Source organism: Thalassophryne amazonica, chromosome 22 (assembly GCF_902500255.1).
Source record: "Thalassophryne amazonica chromosome 22, fThaAma1.1, whole genome shotgun sequence".
In the NCBI taxonomy this organism is placed as follows: Eukaryota; Metazoa; Chordata; class Actinopteri; order Batrachoidiformes; family Batrachoididae; genus Thalassophryne; species Thalassophryne amazonica.
Window position 1 is genome coordinate 21,771,787 of NC_047124.1, and position 25,725 is coordinate 21,797,511.

Consider the following 25,725-nt stretch of genomic DNA (forward strand, 5'->3'; position numbering starts at 1 on the left):
CATACAGAAAAAAAAGGTGCAACTTATACAACGTATATGGGCTTTTACCCTTCTTCAAGAGACATTTTTTGAGAAGTGCAACTTATACTCTGGTGCAATTTATACTTTGAAAAATTTGGTAACCAGATCTGAACCCCAAAGCAACTGGGAAAAAAAATAGCATATATTTAAAAAGAGTCAAGGGGAAGCTGGGCAAATAGCACAACAAGAAGACGGAAGTGTAACTACTGTACATCTCTACTCCAGAGCCTGTAGGACCCCTGTGGCGATTCATCATCATCAGACTTCCAGTCCACTGAGGCTGCTGCCAACACAAACAAAAATACAACACGTGTGCAACAGGAGCACAGCTGCACGGGAGTACGCATCCTTGAATGCACATAAGGCCCTTTTCCATTATACAGGTCTAGTACTACTCGGTTTGGCTCGACTCTACTCAGTCTGGTACCGGGAATGTCGTTTTCCATTACAATTGAGAACCTCCTCAAAGTGAGCGGGGTCATCAGAGCATGGCTGCACAAAAGTGCTGTGAGGTCAATTTATATGCAAAAAAAAAACAAAAAACCTAACGGAGGACATCAAGGTGATGGTGTGCTTGCTACTTGTTCTGTACTGGGGTATTTGTGATACAGATGTGCAAGGATCCAGATGAGGCATGGGACAGACACATGAGGAAGAGAGATAAAGGTGGTCTGTGTCACAGGGGGCTGCAGGCTGCACAAAGAAAGAAAGAAAATAACGCAAGGTGGAAGAAAAATAATCAATGGAGGACAGCAGGAAGAGAATGTGAGATAAGAGCCGTCAAGAGGGGTGGAGGAGGAGAAAAAGAAAAACAAGAAAAGGACACAATCAGAGAAAATGGTGAGGAAAAGGAAATAGATTCAAAATAGCAGAAATGTATTTCTATTCCAAGTACGGCACAGAAAAGAACAGGTGAGGAGGAGGAGGAGGATCGCAGTGTCCCTGTGATGTCACCCGTCGTTTTGAAGCCCTCTCAGCATCTTCCACTAGGTCTTGCCGACATTAATCCCAACTGTCGCCTCAGTGATAAACGGGGTTGCTCTTTGGCAAAACAAATAAACAAAAGAATCTAAAGACATGGCCACAATAAAGCAAGTGTTTCTTAGGCTGTTGTTATTGGAGTTAGAAGTTTACGAATCGCAGACTCCGTGGAAAAAAATTGCCCCGGGCATTTTTTAGAAAAATTTTCCCACAGACTGCTTGGTGTGCCGCCCAAAAATTTCACAACTCCAGAGTGACTTGAAGAGTGGTGTTATGTCCTGGGTTTGTGTGACACCCAACATTATGGATTAAACTGAATTTTTAACCAGTGCGCTTCCAAAGGATCACAGTGCCCATGCGACCTGGCCGCCCATGAAGGAGCTACGCCATCTAATGGAATTAAGTTTTAACGCGTGGACGAGCTGTGCACGCACAATCCAGCTGTGCATGCACGCTGGACGTGTCCTGTTCGGCCACGGTGTGAACTGCAGAGATTACAAAGTTGTGATTTTGCGTCACAGTGACTTGATTTTAAAGTCGGCATAAAAAAAAAAAAAAAAAAAAGCCGCAATCTGCTTGGAAGAAATGCTGCAGCACCACAGCAAATTTGGTTTTTCGCAAGACTGTTTACAGTAAAAGTATAAAACTGTCCATAAATTTTCATTAAATAGTTGAACTCATCAATTCTCAAAAACAACAATTGTCATTATTTAAACCTTGACTATTATTCAAAAAAAAATTTTAACGGACTGACCCTTCAAACCATGAGTTTTTTGTTTGTTTTTTTGACTGACCCTGGCCCTCCAGTCCCATAAAAAACAATAAATCCAATAACTCTGGCCTTAATTTCTATATTTGGCCTTTTTATCTGCACTAAGGTGGTGATTCATACGGCTATAATCTGATCTTTTCAGAAAATTTTGAAAAGCACAAAGAAAGTATCTGACAAGTCTCTGACAAACACAGGAAGTTGCACATCACCTCGGCTAAATTTTATTCACCACATACAGATCACACTTTCCACATGCTCGCACTGTGTTCATGCACGCGCACACGAGCGTGCAGGAAACCATCACCGCCGGATCATTCATGCCTGTCTGACCATGTGTCCCTCCCAACATCAGGTGGAATATTTCGCAGTTCACCAAATCATTTTTTTTTCTGCTGTTTTTCAGACGGTTCCTGCTTCTTTTGCCCAACGTTGTGTTATGTGTTTATCAGTTTAGACGGGTGGCCAACTCGAGGAAGAGTCCTGCTGAATCCAAACTTTTTCAATTTACGGATGATGGAGGCCACGGTGCTCTTTGGGAGCTTCAAAGCAACAATGTTTCTGTACATTTGTACTTCCCCAAATTTGTGCCTTGAGACAATCCTGTCTCAAAGCTCTACAGACAATTCCTTTGACTTCATGCTTGGTTTGTGCTCTGACATGCACTGTCAACTGTGGGACCTTATATGTAGACAGGTGTGTGTCTTTCCAAATCATGTCCAATCAACTGAATTTACCCCAGGTGGACTCCAATTAAGCTGTAGAAACATCTCGAGGATGATCAGTGGAAACAGGCTGCACCTGCGCTCCATGGCAAAGGCTGTGAATACTTATGTACATGTGATTTCTTAGTTTTTTATTTATTTATTTTTAATAAGTTTGCAAAAATCTAACAACATTTTTTTTTCACATTGTCATTATGGGGTATTGTGTGTAGAATTTTGATGGAAAAAAAATTGATTTCATCCATTTTGGAGTAAGGCTGTAACATAACAAAATGTGGGAGACGTAAAGCGCTGTGAATACTTTCCAGTTGCACTGCACGTGTCTGCCTCCTTGTAACACATCAGGGCCCTCAACAGTGGTGTAGCACTAAGGTGGCGTGTAAGCTAGGATGGTACTACTCTAGTTCTTATTAGCCTACATCGCAAAGTGTTTTTAAAAAAATTGTACAAAACTGACGACAAACTATATGAGACAGATCATTGTTAATGGTCTGTTTCATATCTTTTGCTTTTGGCTCACATCTTGAACTTTGCCTACACAGCCCCCACGAATTCCGGTCGTATTGCTCCAGTTTGTTCATATTCCAAATTGCTCAGAAAACAGACAGAGGGTGTAGGAGTGCAATATAGACTTTGTGACATCATAAAACCCCAAAGAGAGGATGGGTTGGACCAAAGCAGCATCTATTATTCTCTGTATGAGCCTGGATCTCCCCCCCCCACCGACATGGTCTGACTGCAGAAACTCGGTCTGTCTTCAAGAAATAACAGTCGCTGCCATTAGCTCCTCCTTAAATAATATATATCTCCTCATAGGATAACTTGACATTTCATTAGACATCGATAAAATATTAAAATTAGATCTAAGGTGAATGGACCACAATCTATTCCTTTTTATTAGTTTGTTAATAATTTAGTAAGCACACTGGTTTACAATCTTGAGGTTGAGCAGAAGTGCCAATTACTCATGTGAAGTTCATGTGGCTAAAAGGTCATTGTGGAGCAGCGGGTCACCAACACTAATCAATGCGGACTTCCTTTACGGTCGGCGCGGACCATAAACTGGTGAATGTGGCCGTGCAGAGACTTTCATTTGTCTCCTTTAAACAACTGTCTGCTGAAGTGTAAACAGAACTTCCCAGCTGCCAATCTTAGTGATTGTCAGCGGCCCACGGCCTACGTTTTATGAAAAAATCTGTCTTTTTTTCCTACTAGCCCACGCAGAAGACAAAAAAAATACACTCGACCTTCTTTGGCCTGCAGTGTACAGGTAATACTAATCAGGTAAGCTGCTGAATTACTAATAAGGTGTATCCCATTAACCTCAAGGCTCTTCTCTCTGGCATGACCGATATCAAAGAAGGAAAACCACACGATTGCATGGGAAAGCAACCTCAACACAGTGAAGCAAATTTTAAAAAGGAAGAACACTTAAAAAAAACAAATAAAAACCAAAGCTCTGATCAAATATTACAGATGTAAATAAAACCTCATTACCCGTGTGTATTTTGTCAGTTATGTAACAGTGTCGCAGTGTAACATCATGGGATCTCCTTGGTTGCTGGATGGCAACCACTCAGGCAGATTTTTAAGGTTTTATGTTTAACAAATCTATGGCTGTGTTTAATTAACAATTGTTGAGGCTTAAACAAGAGTGCGGTGCAAAAGTCCGCTGGTTCGCAAAAATCAATCACAGTTTAAAATTATTTACATAATGTCTTCATGTGGAAATTATTTTGTAGCCATTTATAACAGGGGCCATTCCACAGGGGGCCACTCTACTATGATTGCCCACTGGCTGACTGGCTCGCTCATAAAGTGCAGACCTGGCAACCTGTCTGAAAACAATAGAAAGGAGTTTGAGCTGGTCAACTTTTAACAAAAAGCTCAATAAATGCTGCTTCAGCTTCAGCTTTTTTCCCCAGATGGAGCGTGATCAAACAAGTTTCAGGTCATAATCTCTACGAATACCCTGCTTAAAGTAGTTCAAACATGATTGAAGATATTAAGACTACAAAAAATAGCCCTAATTTCGAGAATCATGATAACATTTTTTAACAGTTCAAAAAATTGGATCCCGATTTCAAATCTGGTGCCGATGATGGCTGTAACTACTACGTCTGGCAAGTTTGTTCGAGATTGAAGATGGATCAAGATGTTACTATGATGCTTCAAAATGTGCACCAATTTGCTATTCAGGATTAAACGGGAAGGAATATTCCCTCTGTGGAATAACCCTGTAAATAAAGTATTTAGCTTTCATTAGCACGGCCACTGCACAGATGTGCTGAAATTATTACTAAATTGTAAATTAATGGACATTTGGACTTAGTTTTCTTTGGAGGCATTAAAAAATATTTTTAGCCTGACTGCAGTTCACCATGGCCTGTTTTCTCATGGTGTTGACGATACTGCACAATCCATATTGTGGGGCCCCAACACACCCTTAGACCCCCCAATCCTTGGGAAAAAAAAAAAAAAAAATCACAGCTTCCTCAACAGACGCAAATACAGTTTTGAAACTCAACGGGACATTCAAAGTGAACTCAAAAGGATGCCACAAACTAACAGGCAGAAAAACTCACACAAAACTGGTAATTCATGCCAAAGAAATATGAGCCAATTAATTCAGGAGTGTATAGCCTTCTTCCAAACTGGGAATCATTAGGATATCACAGACTAAAAGCATGCTGGGATAGCACTGGAGTGGAATTGCAAGAACTACCCCTGGCTGCCCGTTTCGAGGTTTTCCATTGATGTGATCAATTAGAGACCATTGGTTTGTTTGTGTCGCCGGCACTGTTGGCATTGATCAGTGTGCTCAAGTGCGCTGAAGAAAAGCTGAAAGGAGACGCACAAAAAGGCGCCAAAGCACCTTAGTGTTCACACAAATTCAAATGAATCTTCCCAAGTCTCTGTTGAATGTATTGCATGTTTTTGGATGTAATTACAGTATATAATTACAGTCGGATAATTTAACGGTGGTTTCTCACGGCTTAAGGCTCTACAATTACTAGAGCATGGTTTAATTGATTAACCATTCCAGCTGTTAACACCACAGTGAATCAACGACGAATAAAACAATCACTGAGTCCGTCATATGTCACGTGTCCGTGCTGATTTATTTAACCCACACGCGATGCTCCGACCAAGGCGTAGCTTGTGTACATCGAGGCAGGTAACTCTCTCTTGCTCTATTTATTCCTCTCGCCAGCTGCTCAATTCACGAGGGAGCTTCTTACGGGGCTCTTTCCACGGTGAATGATTGCAGCGGAGTTGTTTGTGGGCAAATTTGTGCACGTGCACAGAGGAGAAGGGGCACTATCTCTGCAGATGGAGGGGGATGAGGAAGCAATTACAAGGCGATAGGCTTCACTGCGCCACCCCCCACCGCCCCTCCACAATCGCCGACACACTACCCCGGGGCGTGCAGCGTGAAGGAATCATGGGTATAATGGTGGAATTGGCCTCGGGACCCCCCTCCAAAGCAACCTGCTAATCCCCTGCGGAGTGGGTGGGGTGCCCTTCCCTGCGCCAGCAATGAGCTAACACCTGACATGCCCACCCCCACCCCCTCAGAGAGGAAATGGCAATGTCAGCCATAGTAGGCAAGCGAGCCACAGGCTGAACAACCATCGCTAGGTGAAACAGTCAATCAGGCAACTGTTCTTTTCCGTCGCTATCTGACACTCCTTGTTGCCCCCCGCCCCCTCCCGCCCCCCTTATGCAGAGAACAGTGCAGGGACGCATTCCAAATCAAATGCCACTGATCAAACATTGGAGGAGAATTCAGCATGTATTCAAACCAGCTTGTTAATTTGGTTTAATTATGTCTCTAAGTCGTGATGAGCAATGACACGCTTGATTGGTCATATCAAAGGGCCTTAATGAGCAGAAAGGCTTTTCTCTCCGTCTGTCGACATCACTCCTTCAATGTTTGCTCCCTGCACTCGGAAAAACGGCAAAAAAACGCACAGGACTCTAAGTTTGGTTTGATTCAAGTCGGATTATTCACCACATATCTGCTTAAGGAGCATTAAAGGATATTCCAGAGTAGGTTCATCACCCTGGACTCACCTGTTTTATCTCCACTCTGCAATATCCAGCTTATCTTCTCTGGTCTCCTGTCCTATCTTGGATTTCAGTAACACGACTCTGATATGAAGCTGAATATCATTATGCCGTATCTCAAGTCCACTTAAAAATCTGATATCAACCCTCGTGTCATCATTCTTCCATCCTTCTTCCTTCAGGTTAGAATCTGGGCAAATTGGTGTCTTAACTCCAGCTCACTGGGTGCACATTCATATTTCATCAACAGCGGCGTTCTCAGCCTGTTTCACTATTAAGGTGAATCCACATCAAAGGCAACAATCTTCCAATTAGGCGACGAGACATTCTGACCTCATTTCGATCTGGCGTGAGATCAAATGTTCCTGCAAGGATCCAAGGAATTCCGAGCCCATTTATTTTCACTCAAAAGGGGATAATGTTGAATGAAAAGTACCCGAGAGATTCTGCTGTTAAAATGGCAAACAAGGAGGCCTGTATGTATGAATATGTAGAGCGCCATGAAGCTCAGAATCAATGCCGATAACGATTTAGGCTACCTTGTGAGGACACCGGAAAGGGTTAGACCCCATGTGGTGACCAACAATCATTTAAAAATCATTTGTGTACCACATAACCAAAGAGAGTTTCATAGAACCACAAACACTTTTTATAAAAGTGATGTGAAAACAATCTGCTGCTGATGTTTCCTAATGAAATCCATCGCTTGCCTTAATTCATTCAATAGTCTGTCTAAACCACAGCTCACCAAACCATCGATCACGCAGATCATCAGGTTAGAAATCAATTATAAATTATAGATAAAATGACATTATGCAACTACGCAACTAACAGCTATTCTCATTGTTGATTAACCGATCATCTGACGGGATGGTTGCCATCCAGGATTGAGGGCGGTGCTGTAGTGCGGTGTTTGATTATTGATTACTTTCTCAATTAATTAAATTAATTTTTTTATTCAATAAAATGTCAGAAAATAGTTTTAAAAACTCTCAATCCATCTGCTTCTGCTTTGCAACTAAATTAATAAAAAACTTATAAAATCAATAAATTAAAATCATCATTATTGTTATTATTCTCCCCGCAGGGTTGTGTGGTGGTATGACCACGCAATTTGAGTTTGAGAAGGTAACCTCTGTTAAACAATCCCAAAAAAATAGCAGTTTCCTTCTCTGATATAGTACATTCCTGTGCAAAAACGAACTGTCCATCTCAGTGTAGAGAAGCTTGAATCTTCGACTGGACTGGGTTGCTTGACATGAGGATGTTTCGCTTCAAATCACAGAAGCTTCCTCAGCTAAAATTCTTGTTCTGGTAGTCTGACTTCTGTCTTGACCCTTGTAGAGAAGAACAAACAGATGCCACAAAAGCTGGAGTTTTAAACCTAACCAGACCCCTCCTACCGAGAGGCAGACTGCTATTGGCTAGTGACTAAACAATTGCTTTAATTAGCACCTATTGTGCTCTAGTTAGCACCCTCCTAATGACAGGGCAGCTGTCCCTCCTAACGATGGGACTGACGCCTCTCCTGACGGCATCTCCTGATATCCATCTCACTGACAACAAGAAGTCACGTCACGTCTGCCAGTTAATTCCCACCTCTCAAAAGTAACCTATCAATCTTTCATGGCCAGGAGAAGCATGGGCGTCCCCATGACCTTCACTAGCCGCTGGACTCCTCAATGCTCAGGCAGCTATGTGCTGGATTATGCATAGAGAAAAACTCCACATGGCCAAAATGTCAAAGGTGATGCTCCTTTGATACAACACAGTTTGACAACAGCACCTGCTCCTAATTCATCATCAATCGAGCATCTCCTGACGGTCCAACATCTACGGGATGATACACAAGGAAAAACAAAGTTGCTTTTTCATTATTCTGGTGGAACAAAATTTACCAGAAGGTGAAATGGTTTGTACTTCTCTGCTTTTTTTAATTTGTGTGTTAAAACATGTAAGCACTTATTGTTTTCAAGTTATTGCATTTAAAAACTGTAGGGGATGAACTCATCTACCGATCTATCCATCTAGTCACTCACTCATCCTTTGATAAATTCCTCCCTTTTTCCAGCAAACAAAGTTATAAGCATATTTTCATGCATATTTTTGTCTAAAATGGGAGTTGAAAACTTGCAACTAGCTACAAAGGCTACAAACAGGGCGACCTGTTGAACAGGTGCTCCGATTGCACCTGCTCGACCTTTGCTTTTAGTCTGACCTGAAAACTGATCCTGGCTTCAGGAACGTTGGTAACCACTTGTGCAAAAACTCTGTGCAAATGTATAAGAAAAAAAAAAGGGAATAATCTCTTCCTCGGATGCGGATAAGCAAAGAATGTGATTTTTTTAAACACAAACAACAGGCATCACATCGACGTGTTTCATCTTCACACTCCAACCACTTAAACTGCCGGCGCGGACAGATCAAAACAATTATCAAAAATCAATCTGACCTTCGCCATCAAACAACTTCTCACTACATCTTTGGATGCTTCATTCAACAATCAGAAAAAAAAAAAAACACAAGTTCCTCCTTATCACCACCAAAAAAAAAAAGATTAATCAGCCATTTAATAGTTTTAGTGCTGCTATTGAAGAAAACAGGGATAATCCACCTAGCAGGAGCCCGCCTCTAGCACTCTGGGGACAATGATGAGTATTTAGCTGTTAAAATAGATGTCTGATTCCATACAGCCAAGTGAGACAGGAGAGAACGGATTTAATGACAGATTTGTGGGGGGTGTTTTTTCAATCTGAGCAGTGCACACTGATGCAAGTCGAGTTTACAGAGGAGCAGACGGGAAGAAAACGAAGTCAGGGGGAAAATGAGACATAGTCAAGTGACCAGATGGCTGCAACAGGTCAAAGGCTGGTTTAGGGTCACTGGGCTTCAATGAGTTCAGGTAGCACTGAGTGCATTTGGATTCGAACTTAGGGTCCAAAGACATAAAAAAATTATTCTACTACGGATCATATTTTAAACAAGATGACAGATTCATTTGATTTAATCACACCAACAGCTCAGTGCACCAACAAATAATAAGCTATTGATGAAATGCTTCCTGAAGTTATCGTTCCAGACTTTAGAGCATCCTGTTATTGAAGCCAGACGTTATTACGCCAACACGGCGTGATTTACCAATGAGGAGACATCTTAAAGGCAACGCTAATAATACTGGTTAAGCTACTGGTTAAGATAACTGTGGATGATACTAATCTTTGCTAACAGCGATCAGAGTTTTATTCATGGCGCACCTTCATGAGTCAAGCGCATGCTGCACAACGCTGACGTAATGATGTTTGATACAAATAAAAGGACGCACCAAAATTGGCAACTTCTTTCATCACTGATGACCTAATATTAGTCAGCAGATACTGCACAAAAATAATAATAATAGTCTCACTCTTTTTTCTTTCGTGGCTTAATTTATAAGTGACACAGCTCATTTCTGACAACCATACCTGCTCCTAATCCATCATCAATCACCGGGTATTCAGGTAGTTCACAATGTATTTTCAAAAAAAGATGTTTGTAAACAAAATTATCCAGGCACTGCATTAAAAAACAAACAAACAACAATCCATTTGTTTGCTAATCGCTTTAAATGGGAACCAACTAAAGCTGGTACAAAACGGGATTCCATTACCCAACAAATTACACAATTTGAAGTATTGAATTGTAAACACATTTAATGGAAATGTGTCTATTTTGAAGAAAAAAAAAAATCACAAAATATTTCTACCCTCATATAAGGTTAATTTTTCAAACAATTAAAAAAGGCATATTTTGAAAATGCAATGGAAAAGCTTTTACCGCAATTATAGGTCACATGACATTCTGAAATACATGTTGCGGTACATGTGGGTCGAGGAGAAGACCAAAAGCTTCTTAAACGCTAATAGAGACAACATTACAGCAATATTCAGCAGGACTTGCACATCTGTCGCCATGGTGAGTAGAATAACGGATATCACAACAGGATAAGTATTATTAGACGGTATTGCTTAAATTTTCATTGTTACGCAGATGATACCCAGCTTTATCTATCCATGAAGCCAGAGGACACACACCAATTAGCTAAACTGCAGGATTGTCTTACAGACATAAAGACATGGATGACCTCTAATTTCCTGCTTTTAAACTCAGATAAAACTGAAGTTATTGTACTTGGCCCCACAAATCTTAGAAACATGGTGTCTAACCAGATCCTTACTCTGGATGGCATTACCCTGACCTCTAGTAATACTGTGAGAAATCTTGGAGTCATTTTTGATCAGGATATGTCATTCAAAGCGCATATTAAACAAATATGTAGGACTGCTTTTTGCATTTACGCAATATCTCTAAAATCAGAAAGGTCTTGTCTCAGAGTGATGCTGAAAAACTAATTCATGCATTTATTTCCTCTAGGCTGGACTATTGTAATTCATTATTATCAGGTTGTCCTAAAAGTTCCCTAAAAAGCCTTCAGTTAATTCAAAATGCTGCAGCTAGAGTGCTGACGGGGACTAGAAGGAGAGAGCATATCTCACCCATATTGGCCTCTCTTCATTGGCTTCCTGTTAATTCTAGAATAGAATTTAAAATTCTTCTTCTTACTTATAAGGTTTTGAATAATCAGGTCCCATCTTATCTTAGGGACCTCGTAGTACCATATCACCCCAATAGAGCGCTTCGCTCTCAGACTGCAGGCTTACTTGTAGTTCCTAGGGTTTGTAAGAGTAGAATGGGAGGCAGAGCCTTCAGCTTTCAGGCTCCTCTCCTGTGGAACCAGCTCCCAATTCAGATCAGGGAGACAGACACCCTCTCTACTTTTAAGATTAGGCTTAAAACTTTCCTTTTTGCTAAAGCTTATAGTTAGGGCTGGATCAGGTGACCCTGAACCATCCCTTAGTTATGCTGCTATAGACGTAGACTGCTGGGGGGTTCCCATGATGCACTGTTTCTTTCTCTTTTTGCTCTGTATGCACCACTCTGCATTTAATCATTAGTGATCGATCTCTGCTCCCCTCCACAGCATATCTTTTTCCTGGTTCTCTCCCTCAGCCCCAACCAGTCCCAGCAGAAGACTGCCCCTCCCTGAGCCTGGTTCTGCTGGAGGTTTCTTCCTGTTAAAAGGGAGTTTTTCCTTCCCACTGTAGCCAAGTGCTTGCTCACAGGGGGTCGTTTTGACCGTTGGGGTTTTACATCATTATTGTATGGCCTTGCCTTACAATATAAAGCGCCTTGGGGCAACTGTTTGTTGTGATTTGGCGCTATATAAAAAAAAAAAATTGATTGATTGATTGATAAAACACAGTAGTCATATTACATCACTCACTGTCATTTTGTAATTATCTTTTGTCGCCATTCTGAAAACATCGCTTCAATTTTCTGCAAATCTATAACGGAAACCCTCTTGCGGAGTGGGTGTGTCACACAAACAGTAAACAGGTCTGAATGGGCGTGTCTTCCATAGAAACCAGAAATCCACATGTGGATTTTTGTGACACATGTGACAGCTCTTTAAAACAACATGTATCTGGACTAAATTTTGCTGGAGAGAAAAAAAAAAAAACAAAGTGGCTTTTGATATTTTACCATATTCCTTTTTCACATACGACATCCAGTAACAAATGGTCATGATCGTACGGCATCCCATAAGAAACCGCCGTGATTATCATGAAAAAAGAGGGACAAATGGCAAATTTCAAGCTCAACACTTGGTTACGGTTTGGGTTTGGGTAGTTTAAATAATAATAATAATGGGATGAACGCACCAGTACCAATTCGTGTTTTGTGTACGGTACTGTAGCAATAGCAACAGCAATAATAATAAAATAGATCCAATGTGAACACACAACTGTGGGCCAGTGAGGATGTTGAACACAAATATCCATCCACAGTGAAGTGCAAAAAACAGAGATTTTGCAGAATGTGCCCCCTTTAAATTTTTGTTTTCATAACACAGATGCCAAACCTAACATCTAAAATTACCATTTGAGTCGACAGAAAATGCCAAAATAAATAAACAAACATTTTAATGAGCATTTCCAGACCGTCACAATGTCCATACTGATATAGTAGAGTATTAAATCTACTATTCTTATCCTTGGCACAGGTTTTCTATGGAAGGAAGAAGAAAAAAAAAAGCAGATGCAGAGCTACACAACAGCTTGTCATTCAAACTGACACAATAGAAAGAAAGCAAATAAAAAGCACTTAACAGACAATAATGATGCGAAGGGAATCATGAAAAAATGAATATCTCAACGTAGCTGTTCGTCTATTAAACATGGGGGGGGGGGGGTCATTGCTTTGCAATGTGGCAGAAATCAAAGCTGGTGCTCTCTAGCAAAACAAACAAACAAATAAATAAATAAGAAAAAAAAATCACGTCCACACAATAACACATGCGATGAACCAACTGCGCCTGAACGCAGCAGTTGAGCTTCAAAGAAAGGTGATAAACTTACCGACGCCGTATTTTTCGTGTTCTGTAGGTATCCACATTTTTATCGTTTTTACGCTCGGAATGGCAGCGAAACGCGGGGTTTTTGTGCCGTTAAACGCATTCTAGTGCTCCGCTTTCCTCCGTGTAGGAGCAGGAGTCATTGTTTGGATTACGGAGGAGAAAGGAGCGCTGCTCCTCCTGCTGCTGCTGCTCCTGCTACTAGTGATACGGAGACGTGCCGCCTTCACGTGCTGTCGGAAATATGAGAGCGCAGTGAGGCTGCATGAATGCGCTGCAAAAAAACAAAAAAACAAAACACAAACAAAAAAGCAGCGCACACGCAAAAACGGGATTTCCTGCGGCCGTTTCCAGCTGCTGTTTATTTGTGAAAACAAACATAACTGGAAGAACTGTTCGTACAGGTTTTTTTTTAATTTAAGTGCTTTTATTTACTTAATTTTCTATCTTTGTTTAGCAGTGGCGGCGCTGGGGGGGGGGGGGGGGGGGGGGCTTGGGGGCTTAAGCACCTCCAATAATTCTTCCAATAATGTGAATAGCGACTGACGTATTTGCGGATCTCAACTGCAGTTTTGCGCTTGGGCTAGATTGTATACAAACTTCATAAAGAATCACTTTTTTGTATATTGTTTCTCAGGCTATATATTTTACTTACTTTATCGAATGGTTATGACCTTGGTGTAAAATTGGCAATAAATCTTTGATATAGACGATTTGTGTAAGGTTGATTCCATGCATGGTCTTGAGCACCATTTCAATGAATTCAGTTTGTATACCTATGTGCAAGTTTACTGAACTTGCAGTCATTCTAAGTGATGTGTGTGTGCATTGATACCACATTTTAGAGGGGCATGGGTGACTAAAACATATACCTTGGTATTTATATAGCAATTTACTATATATTGTTCATTTCGATGACATTTTGTGGAGCCCTTCCAACTTTTACCCCTGCCCCCCCCCCAACAAAATTTTCCTGGCACCACCACTGTTGTTTAGCCACTTCTTTTTTTGTAAATGATGAAAATGTTCTAGTACTGTGCATTGCTTCATCTTCTTTTCCTTAAAATGTCACTTTATTGAACCAGCTTTTTTGACGTGTGCAAGATCAGGTGTAGTTTCATATTAAACATCCTCAAAATTCTTGTGTGTTCTGTGTCTGTACATGCAGTACTGCCCTTGCTGTAAGCAAAATTTCACTTTAAAATGGTGCGTTTTACACTTCTGTGACATGTCACATATGTGACATGTGACATATGTCACAGAAACCCATATCTGGAAACTTGTGATCTCTTAGGCACGCCCATGTCTATGTGACACGCCCACTCTGGGTTGACAGGAGACTTGTAAAACTTTAATATCTCTTTTTTAAGAAAATTGAAACCACATTAGTTTGTTGAAAGAAGTTTAAAGTTCAGTAAACGTAATGTTTCATTGAGAATTTTTTGTATTATTTGAAAAATGTCTGTGATTATGTTTTAAAAGTGGCTATATAATGTATGACTTACAGGAATGTTCCCCAAATGCTGTCGCTGCATGTTAACTGCAAATGCTTTTAAAATATTGTGTTTCTTTTAATTAATTTCCCAGTGATTTACAGAACTTTCTAAGATTAAATTCCATTGTTTATTAATAGTCAGGAAAATATAATATTTATTTGGACTTTAATAACATTTTTATAGTGATTTCCAATAATTTTATCATTGATACAACATTTTCCCAGGAAAATACAGATTTTATGGCTGGAAATAACACTGAGTTTCCATCATGCTGTGTCATTTGGGGATGTAATTTTTTTCTTATTTTCTCTTCCTATAGTTATTTTGTAGCATATATATATATATATATATGTGTGTGTGTGTGTGTGTGTGTGTGTGTGTGTGTGTGTGTGTGTGTGTGTGTGTGTGTGTGTGTGTGTGTGTGTGTGTGTGTGTCAATGGCGGGATAAGACATAACAATGACCTGCAAAGATATCTAATTAAATTCAAATTGCAATAAAATTACGCAACACACCACAAGATAAAAAAAAAAAAAAAATCAGTTCGTGACATAAATTGTTTGGCTTTTTTAATTGTCATTCGGCAAATTAACTCAAATGTGTATCTAGCGTTGCACATTTTCTTCTTTTCCTCCAAACCAACGACATATAATTTCCCGAGAAGAACTTGAATGCAGCAGCATCGTCAGCGCATAGCGTAGAGAGGGGAGAGCAAGGCATGCTGGGATTTGAAGTACCGTTGGCTGCAACGTGAAAGTGAACGTAAAGGCAGCGTGTTCAGGAAGAGAGAGAGAGAGAGAGAGAGAAGAAAAGAAAAAAGTCTACAGCAAACCCTAATGAGTAGAATTCATAAAAGCAGAGTCAAAAATGTGTGGACCCTGTTGTTCGATTGGGCCCAGTGACTGAAAAAATCGAGATCTGCCAAAATTAATCATTCGCCATCCAGCAACAGTGTGTGCAATATGTGCACGTCGTCGTCATCGTCATCTAATGCATGTGTTTCCCCCCTGCTGCTGCACCCACTGGGGTAAGAACACATTCTAATGGATGTCCGTTTCCCACTCTGCAAATGCTATTTTTGCAATAGTAATACAACTGATGATATGAAAGTAGTACCATTCATCACACTCACCTGTGGCTAAAATCCACCAATTATTAAGATGTAATTGATTAGCTGTCAATTATTAAGTACAAAAATATGGCACTGATGGAAGCCTTCAAGACACCCATGTCTCAAGATGGGCAATACAGACTTGAAAATAGTACCATTCATCACACAAAAAGTCTAGTACTGTATGATAAATCTGTCTGGTGTGGGCAGTTCTCAAAAACTGAGTGAACATGCAAGATATAGACTAGTGAGTGAGCTACCAAGACACTTTGATGACTCTAAAGGTGTGTGGATTGGAAAACTGCATGTGCATAGCGCCAAATTTGCCTGTAACACCACAAGACTCAGCATTGTGAAATTAATAGATCAAATCTAGACTTGATTCTCCCATGTGCCTTCGAGTAAATGTTACCTGAAGCTCCTGGATAGTAACACAGTCCCCTTTATAGTACTAGTAATTTATAGCAGCTGCCATGGGCAACTAACTTAGCATGTTGCTGGTCCAGAAATAGCTCTCCTAAGCTAATTTGTGAGCAAATAATGTTTTTTGAGCTGTAACATAAGCTGTTATTAGTTCACAATTTTTATTTATTTTTTAATAGTTGCAGTTGCAAGATTTTACATTTGTGAATGATTAGCTAAACAATGGCACCATATTAGCTATAGCGCTGTCATTTCACACAGAGCAAAGAAAATTAGCGTAGTCCATCCCTAATGAAAGTACAGCAGGAAATGAGAAGAAACCACAATAAAATTCTGCTGTTTCAGGATTATTTTCTTGCTTGCAAGCCCTCATTTGTTCATCAAATAATTTAAATAAATTAGCATTGTTAGCTAGCTAGCTCTGCACATCTCTTTGGAACCCAAATGCAAGCTAGTGCTCACTAAATACAATCACATCAACTAATAATACAATCGGTTAAATGGCTCTATTTCTATTTCTGGGTTAATTTGAAATAATATCTCGTGTTGTGCACTCTCCTTCTTTGGTACAAGGTCTGTCAATAAAGTAACGGTCCTTTTTATTTTTTTCAAAAACTATATGGATTTCATTCATATGTTTTTACGTCAGACATGCTTGAACCCTCGTGCGCATGCGTGAGTTTCTCCACGCCTGTCGGTGACGTCATTCGCCTGTGAGCACTCCTTGTGGGAGGAGTCGCCCAGCCCCTCGTCGGAATTCCTTTGTCTGAGAAGTTGCTGAGAGACTGGCGCTTTGTTTGATCAAAATTTTTTCTAAACCTGTGAGACACATCGAAGTGGACACCGGTCGAAAAATTAAGCTGGTTTTCGGTGAAAATTTTAACGGCTGATGAGAGATTTTGAGGTGATACTGTCGCTTTAAGGACTTCCCACGGTGCGAGACGTCGCGCAGCGCTCTCAGGCGCCGTCGTCAGCCTGTTTCAAGCTGAAAACCTCCACATTTCAGGCTCTATTGATCCAGGACGTCGTGAGAGAACAGAGAAGTTTCAGAAGAAGTCGGTTTCAGCATTTTATCCGGATATTCCACTGTTAAAGGAGATTTTTTTAATGAAAGACGTGCGGACGTATTGCAGCGTCGGCTCGCAGCCGCTGCGATGCTCTGCCACAGGAAAAACACCTCCGTTGGAAGCCTTAAGGACAAGTTGGAACATGTCCAGCTGTTAAACAATTTCTCATATACTCACTCCACTGAAAGCCATCAAAAGCCGCCTGGATTTTACAAATGGTTATCAACACGGAGGTGTTTTTCCTGTGCCGCCGCACCGCGCCGGCTGCGTCCCGACGCGCGGACCCGTCCGCACGTCTTTCATTAAAAAAATCTCCTTTAACTGTGGAATATCCGGATAAAATGCTGAAACCGACTTCTTCTGAAACTTCTCTGTTCTCTCACGACGTCCTGGATCAATAGAGCCTGAAATGTGGAGGTTTTCAGCTTGAAACAGGCTGATGACGCCGCCTGAGAGCGCTGCGCGACATCTCGCACCGTGGGAAGTCCTTAAAGTGACAGTATCACCTCAAAATCTCTCATCAGCCGTTAAAATTTTCACCGAAACCCAGCTTAATTTTTCGAACCGTGTCCACTTCGATGTGCCTCACAGGTTTAGAAAACATTTTGATCAAACAAAGCGCCAGTCTCTCAGCAACTTCTCAGACAAAGGAATTCCGACGAGGGGCTGGACGACTCCTCCCACAAGGAGTGCTCACAGGCGAATGACGTCACCGACAGGCGTGGAAAAACTCACGCATGCGCACGAGGGTTCAAGCATGTCTGACGTAAAAACATATGAATGAAATCCATATAGTTTTTGAAAAAAATAAAAAGGACCTATAATTTATTGACAGCCCTCGTATGAATAAAAAAATACAGTATGCCAACAGTCTAAGTAAGACAAAAAAAAAAAAAGCCACGGAGCTGCTGCATTTCCGGAGATCAACGTCACTTCAGTGGTCTTCAGTTGTTCCATCCATGGTTTGAATTATAGAGGGTATTCTGGGGGTCTGACCCCGTCTCCCCAAATGACACAAACCAAAAGATAATGGAGTACGTTAATGTGAGTATATAGCTATCTAGACTGTTTAATACACTTTACTTTGTTCCCTTCAGAGGTTTCAAAGTTAGATTATGTCTATGGATGAATATGACGTTAGCTAATTTCTAACATTTTCCTTAAGTTACAGTTTAAATAACTAATACTAGCTCTTCTTAAAATACACCTTCAGGTGGTACTTGACCACCTCTGAACCCAAGGTCATAGGGTGTTTCAGGTGTTTAATCATCAGACACCCTCAGCTGACCAACCCAGCCGGCGGGTGATCAGTCCCTGAGTTATGTCCAAGTGGAGTAATCATCCACGGATTCCCCCGACGTGTTTGCAACCAACACAAGGCCTTTTCAGCAGGCTCCAGTATGTTCTTGATGGCTCTTCAGCATTGCTGTCCTTTTACTTTGAGGACTTTGAGTGTTCGCTTTACTAAATAATCAATTTACCTAGCTAGCTAAAGTTGTATTTTCCTCTTCTTCGGAAGTAAATACAACATTTATGACCTTTTTGTAACCTAGTTTGCCACTTGATGTTCTCATTTCAACTTTGGAATAGTGTCAGGCTTTATTAAGCTGATATAATCTATTATAAAACGTGGATTATTAGTGATAGCAATATTTACAATCCCAAAATTACAGTTATTTATTGGACTGCTGTCTGGGTTCAAAACCAAGCAAAAACTGGACCAGCAACGGATGCTTGCAAACTTGTCCTATAGTGCTAAAAAACCAAATGGATTTGGTCTTTTAGCGTCATTCCTTTATCTTGGCAGGGACAGTAATGTCTTTGGGTCTGCAGTCTCTGAGATCTAGACATGCCTGGGAAGACGTGATGGAGTGATGACGTCACTGGACAGAGGCGTTTGGCGATGTCAAGACCTGTTCAGGAGAACAAAGGTCCAAGTGTTTAGGATCCTAGTCCATTGGACCCTAACCGGTGACAGAAGATGATGATTGGATGTTTTTGGTACAAGGTGTCTTTGAAGGATCCTTGGGTACTTCTGGAATGACTGTGTCAAACGAGTGGTTACTTAATGAGACTCAGATGAGGAGTATCACTTCAACATTTTTGCAGTGTTTCTCCGAGTGTGATCTAGCATGCAGTACCTTCATTTTGAGGACCTCAGGGGCTGGGGAAGGTCAAGGTGATCCCATGTTTCTCCTGGGAGTGGTAGATCGATAGCTACTTTCAAGAAGTGGGAATGAACCGACTGTCTGTCTGGGTGGTCACCATCCAAGATCCAGGGTGGTTCCACTTTGCAGTAGATGCCGTGATGCATGAACTTGTCTTGACTTGTTCTTTCAAGCCCACATGGACTCTAAAGATTGTTCAGCATTTCTGCTCCTCAGCCACCAATCTCCTTCATCAAATGAATCATCTGTGCTTCATAAATCAAAATAGTTTGTGCTACAAGAGAATAGGACATGATCCATTTGCCAAAAGGCTTCTTTTTTGTGTGCGCGCCATATTTTCTCACCAATACTCTTTGAACATCAAGATACAACACATTTTAAGTACCTGATTTTACAAACGTGAGGACGGACTTGCTTATGTCGCCAGTTGGACACCGGCTTATCTCAAGGGACCAATTGTCAGCACTTCTTGGCTTTGATTTAATTCACACCAGGAAGTGTAGGTCGGCTGGGGGATCAACATATGCCTCCCTCAGTTTACGCGCAGCAGGCGATATCCTCACCTCCATCGGAAACATGCAACTAAATATAGAAATGAAAATAGACTGTGAAAAACAAGAGAAAGAAATCTTAGTGCACACTGATACGAGAGCTGAGAAACTGATACCTTTGAAAAGATGGATAGGAATAGTGTTCTAAAGACAGGATCAGAAGGAATAGAAGAAAAAACATCTGTAAAACCGCTAAAGCTATGAGCTCAACCTTTCTTCTCCACTGGGCCTTCTTTTCAAACCTTTCCTTAGCTGAGCATAAAAATAGACTCTCCATGTTCTTCTCAGGGTTCTGCCAACACCAAACACACCGTAGATAATTTTTCTATGGTTTGATATGCAAAAAAAAAAAAAATCATTTGAAATGTGATTTGCCATACAGGGATGACTCCTATCACCTGCGTGTTCACAGTGGGAATCAAAGGACAGGCTTCCCCCGGCTGTCTCCGCTTTAACCGCGTCTGTGATACATCGGTGTGTTTACCGTCAAAGTACTCGCTGTAGTCGCTTAAGATCCAGCTTCTTTTCCTGCTCTGTTGGCACTTGTTACCTGCTGCTTACCCCCCTTTCAACGTACAGCTTTTCTTCTTCAGTGAAAAAGCTTTCGACTCAAAATCCGTCGGATGTGGTCCCTGTTCTCATTCAGCTGTTATTTCCTAAATCTTGTGGGTTATCGACTGTACTCTACAGATCGTGATCCGTTTCATAAACTTTGTGACAAGGAAGCCTTTGGTTAGAAACGTTCTACAAGCTCCTTTCTATGTCAAAAGTCAAGCAAATCAACTATATTCCCAGCCATATTCCATATGGGAGTGAATCCTGTCACCTGCAGCTACATGTACCCTGACGGGTAGATGGACAGCCCTATAGATAGGCAGTCAGCCGTAGTCTAGGAATGTACCTTGTAAAATGCAATGCTTAGGTCGACAGGTACATAGATAGCAAAATAGAAAGGCAGGTAGCTCGGCGGACAGGCTTAGTCTTGGAGAGTACCATATAAAGTTGAATAGATGGGTAGACAGGGAGGTAGATGCCAGACAGACAGGCAGACAGATGAGCCTATAGATAGGTAGATAAGCCTAGTCTAGGTAATGACCTTGTAAAATGCAGTGGGTAGAGTGGCAGGTAGGTAGGCAAACAGGCTTAGTCATAGCAAACACCATATAAAGTTGAATAAATTGGTAGACAGGGAGGTAGATGCCAGACAGACAGGCAGACAGACAAGCCTATAGATAGTTAGATAAGCCTAGTCTAGGTAACGACCTTGTAAAATGGTAGATTGGCAGGTAGGAAGGCAGATATGCTTAGCCTCTGGCAAACACTATGTAAAATGCAGCATTTGGGTAGGCAGGTAGATAGGTATAGGTGGGTAAATGACAGAGAGACAGATAGTAAATCCTCTCATCTTGTAACTTGGCAAATCAAGAGTAGGATGTGACACAATTCATCCTACCAAAACTATTTCCACTCTAGACTGGAAATGTGAACTCCATGCAAGATACACTTGGAGCCAGATCTTTTATTTAGGGATTAGTTGGGTTGTGGTGAGGGTGAGGGTTAAGGTCAGTGGAAGACACGTGTTTCTAGACTAGAGTGGAGCTACAATTTCTCAAGGTCATGCAATCAGGCCCTTCTCAAAATAACTTTAGTATAACCATAGGTATCATAGTGTTACTTTAGTCCAACTTTAGTACTTCTGGAACAACTCCTGGTGGTGTCATGGCATATCAAGAGATTACCAAATGTCACAGGCGGTAATGAATTCATTTATTTTATTAATCATGTTGAAAATTCAGCCACAGGTGAAACAAGACCTCAGGACAATGACCTAATATCCCAGTTCACTGCAAATACCGTCCCGAATTCTCCAAGGATTGTCAAGATGACCTTCCTTTATACATATTGATGAAAGCGAGAAGGGGCTTTTTGTATATAGCCACTTCGCTAACACTGTGCGTCACTATCACCATCTAGGATGGCTTGCAAACGACAGTATACTGAATGTTTTTCAGGAATCGGAGGTCCAAATTGTTAGAAGTGTATTTAGATACAAGGCATAAAGAGGTTCACTTGTTTCTTTGACTATACCCTTAAAAAGCCATCAACCTCCAGTTTTCACCGCTTGGACTTTGGTTCTTAGTAACATTGTGCTCCAAGATTTGGACATCTCATTGTGGTTTTCATCACTAACATGCTCTGCTGGTTTTCTCAATGCCTCATGCTGTTGCACACTGTGGGTGCAATATTACCATATACCACCACCTGCACCCCGACACCCACCAGTAAAAACATAATTGTGCCTGCAAGTGTACGTACGCACACACACATATAAAGTACCGGACAGATGGCTGTCATAAATGGCTGCGTCTGTTCATCACAAGTTGAAAGTAGTCCTTGTTAGTGTGTCCTCTCCCCACCACCTACCCACTGGCCCACATACAGCTTAAAATACACTCACAGATGCATGCACAAAGAAAGAAAGAAAAATGCAGTTAAAAAAAATAAGTTACATATTCAATTTTAAAACTTTAAACAGTAGATAGAGATGGAATTTCCTTCAAGCATATCATTATACCTACAATACCAACACAACAGCCACTACAGGTGTAGTCCCTTTGTATTTTTTGGTAGTGGTTGTCCGTACATAGCTGACTTTGTATATCGAAGTTCTATTCATATGTTGCACCTCTCTCATTGGTCAATATAGGTCACGTGATTATGATGCTACATACTTATACATGTAATTGCTATTGATATGTCGATTTCTAAACTATGTTAACCACAATCCCTAACCATAAAACACAACTTTAACCATAACAAGGCTGCACTACAAACAAATAGATTTGGAACTATTAATATGGCTACATATAGATAACCAGTTCTTTGTGTTTTTCCCCAAAATTGACAATGTTTACTTGTGTTGAAACCTAGTTATGGGAATGTACCTTTCTTTCTGTGGTATATCATAAAATTACATAAAACTTTATTACTGATGTTCATTTTGGGGGGATTTCATGCCCAATATTTTGAGTTGCCTCGATGATATTTTGCAGACAACATAAAGGAGGCAACAGAAGCAAAAGGTTTGAGTTTCATACTACATTCAAGCAGGAAAAATATAGCTATCTTTAGCCTTCGCACTGGCTCATTTTGGCAAAGCAATTCAAAATATTCTTGCTATAACTAATGTTAAGGATGACAACTGACAAAGCAGACCTATGTCAGGGATGTAATACCTCTTTGTGCAACAAAACTTTCCTTTGAAATGCGTCCATTGGGTTAATGCTAGCTAATAGCCACATACCTAATGCTAAAGAATTCGGCTAATTTCAGCCACAGTTGCTAAGAAGCTTTTTCATGGTCATACAGTACATGAATTACACACCAGGTGCAATTATTGGGGTACCCATCCAGTCAGATACCCTTGATAAATGTAAATTTGGCTGCTAATGCTGTTGGTTTCATTTACAGATACATCATGTGGCTAATGACAAAATACATCTTTTAGCCACATTGGCTAACCATTAAAATATCAAAGCGCTAGCCCAGGACCACATTTTATCCACAGCAACCCGATCTCGCCAGTTCACGAAACATGATGTAATCTATTAGTTTGTAATACCGTTGTGAAATTGGTGACTTTTTTGTGATGGTATCATGAAATTTGGGGTGACTCGAAGGGTTTGGAGGCATGGGGGGTTATGGTTATGGTTCGAAATAGTGAACTAAATTTGACTGACATGAAAATGTGATATATATATATATATATATATATATATATATATATATATATATATATATATATATATATATATATATATATATATATATATATATATATATATAATAAGCCTGGGCTGTCCATAGTTCTTCCCAATGAGATTTATGGTGGCCTATTTTCTGTTTTTCTTCACTGTGACCATCACTGTCTGTTTCCATTTTATAGTTTTTTTTGTTGTTATTGTTGTTGTTTTAGCATCTTCAGTCAAAACTGAAGGTCTACCACGTTTCTTGGTCTAGATGTGCTAGTGTATGAAGCTAACATTCAATGTAGCATAGCAATACCATACAGCATGCTGGGAAATGGAGTTTCCCAATGTGTCACAGCGCCTTGCTGCTGTATTTGGGCAAATCCAAGACTTTTTCCAGAAAAAGTGACCTTTAATTAAACTGGTGAGATAACAATGAGAATCGTTTACTTGAATATGAAGGAACAAAATTATAGTTGTCACAAAGAACATCCTTTTTATGACTTTAAAGATGGGGAAAAAAATCAAAAGGGACTACACCTTTGAAGAAAAGGTGAAAATAAGAGTCAGAATCACATGGTGGTTTGTTTTTATCACAGTCTGTTGTTGTGTGCTTCATTTGTATGAATTATATCCGCAAAACCACAACCTAAAAGCATCCTAACCGGTCTAGAGTGTTGCTCGCTCTTTGCTGCTTTGCCCACCTGTTGGTCAGTGGGTGTCACTATGAGAAGCTCACATCCTCCTGTCAGCTGAAAGATGAGGTGTGTTAAGTGGCATGACAGCGACTGAACTGGTAATTTCTACGTTTCTTCCACACTTGGCCTGTGGACCACAAAAAGCCACGAGGCGCGCGATTGCACTAATAACAAAAAGACATGCTGACACATTAAACCGTACCCTGTGACACATGTGGCAACAAACAAGACCAACAACCTGAAATTACAAACAGTAATTGGTGCATCTTAGACTAACTGCTGATTTTCATCTATCTCTGGAATAAAATGAGTTTACTGCTTGACATAACAACATTACATATTACTCCATTTTCAAATTACTTCATGTGATCACAGCACTGACGGGAATAACAATATAAGTGATGGTGATAGGCGAAGGAAGAGTAAAATTTCATGGTAAGCCAACCAGAGGCAGAGGTGGGCGGGACTTCACGCGCAAATACATTCGCTCACACCAACCACCAAGACACACACGCAGCATTTGCGTTTTTATTTGATGGGTTGCAGCCTTATTGAGGTGTAATGAATGTCAAAAGTTCTAAAATATCTACTATGTTTGATTTCTCTACTATTATAGCAATGACAACAACTACAATAATGTATTTTGATGGGTGTCTTGTCTTACATTGTCCCACAGCAACATTAAAATAGTGCAGATTAGTGCACAATGTTTTCTGTTCATAATTTATTCTATTAAGTGTCCATTTCATTCACTAAACATATTTAATATTCAGTTTTATTTTAAATAATAATATAATAATAATAAAAAATAATAACGGATCAAATATTTAAAGAGGTTATATTGTGTAAAATTATTTCCACTCTACCTTTTGCCATTAATTATGATTGAAGTTTTACCTTCATTATTCTGAAAGTGGCACAGTCCTGTGTGAAAACACCCCCACCATCAACAAAAATTAGGCTGCAAAGGTTTTGTTTTACACTTACGTGACATATGTCACAAGGTTGAAATTGTAACTCCTGCTTGTTCTGTGTGACACACCCACTGAGTCTGTTTGTGCTCGGTGCAACACGCTCACGTATTATGTTGAAAATAAGATGCAATCTCCGGTGCTGAAAAATGAAGGCAACATGGAAGTGCCAAATTCGGCAATTCGTTGACTTGCCAATTGAGGCTGACTCCAAAAGGAAGTTAAACCTCAAACAACCCATGCTAAAATGTCCAAATTTCAGCAGAAATAAATATTTTTACAGGTTACTACAAATGGCGGTTTTAGTTTTAGTTTATCCATTCATGTCAACAGCATTGCGGGGGGGGGGGGGGGGGGGGGAGTTCTCCAACTTATTAATTTAGGCAATTTTTAACCATAAATCTGGGTGTGGTCAATTTGAGTGACAGCTACAGGCCAGTAGAGTCCAGCTGCTAACTCTCCACTAGCGGCTCC

General features: G+C 40.5%; 1 protein-coding gene across 6 annotated transcripts in view; it reads right to left on the reverse strand.

Moving 5' to 3' along the window:
• The window catches only part of dock4b (dedicator of cytokinesis 4b), a 198,848-nt gene extending 185,618 nt beyond the window's left edge, over positions 1 to 13,230 (reverse strand). For all 6 annotated transcript variants that reach the window (XM_034163849.1, XM_034163846.1, XM_034163848.1 and 3 more), the window contains exon 1: positions 13,023 to 13,230. In XM_034163849.1, the coding sequence (XP_034019740.1) occupies positions 13,023 to 13,059 (37 nt within the window). In that variant the 5' untranslated portion in view covers positions 13,060 to 13,230. The remainder of the gene's footprint in view (positions 1 to 13,022) is intronic.
• Positions 13,231 to 25,725: the final 12,495 nt, after the last annotated feature.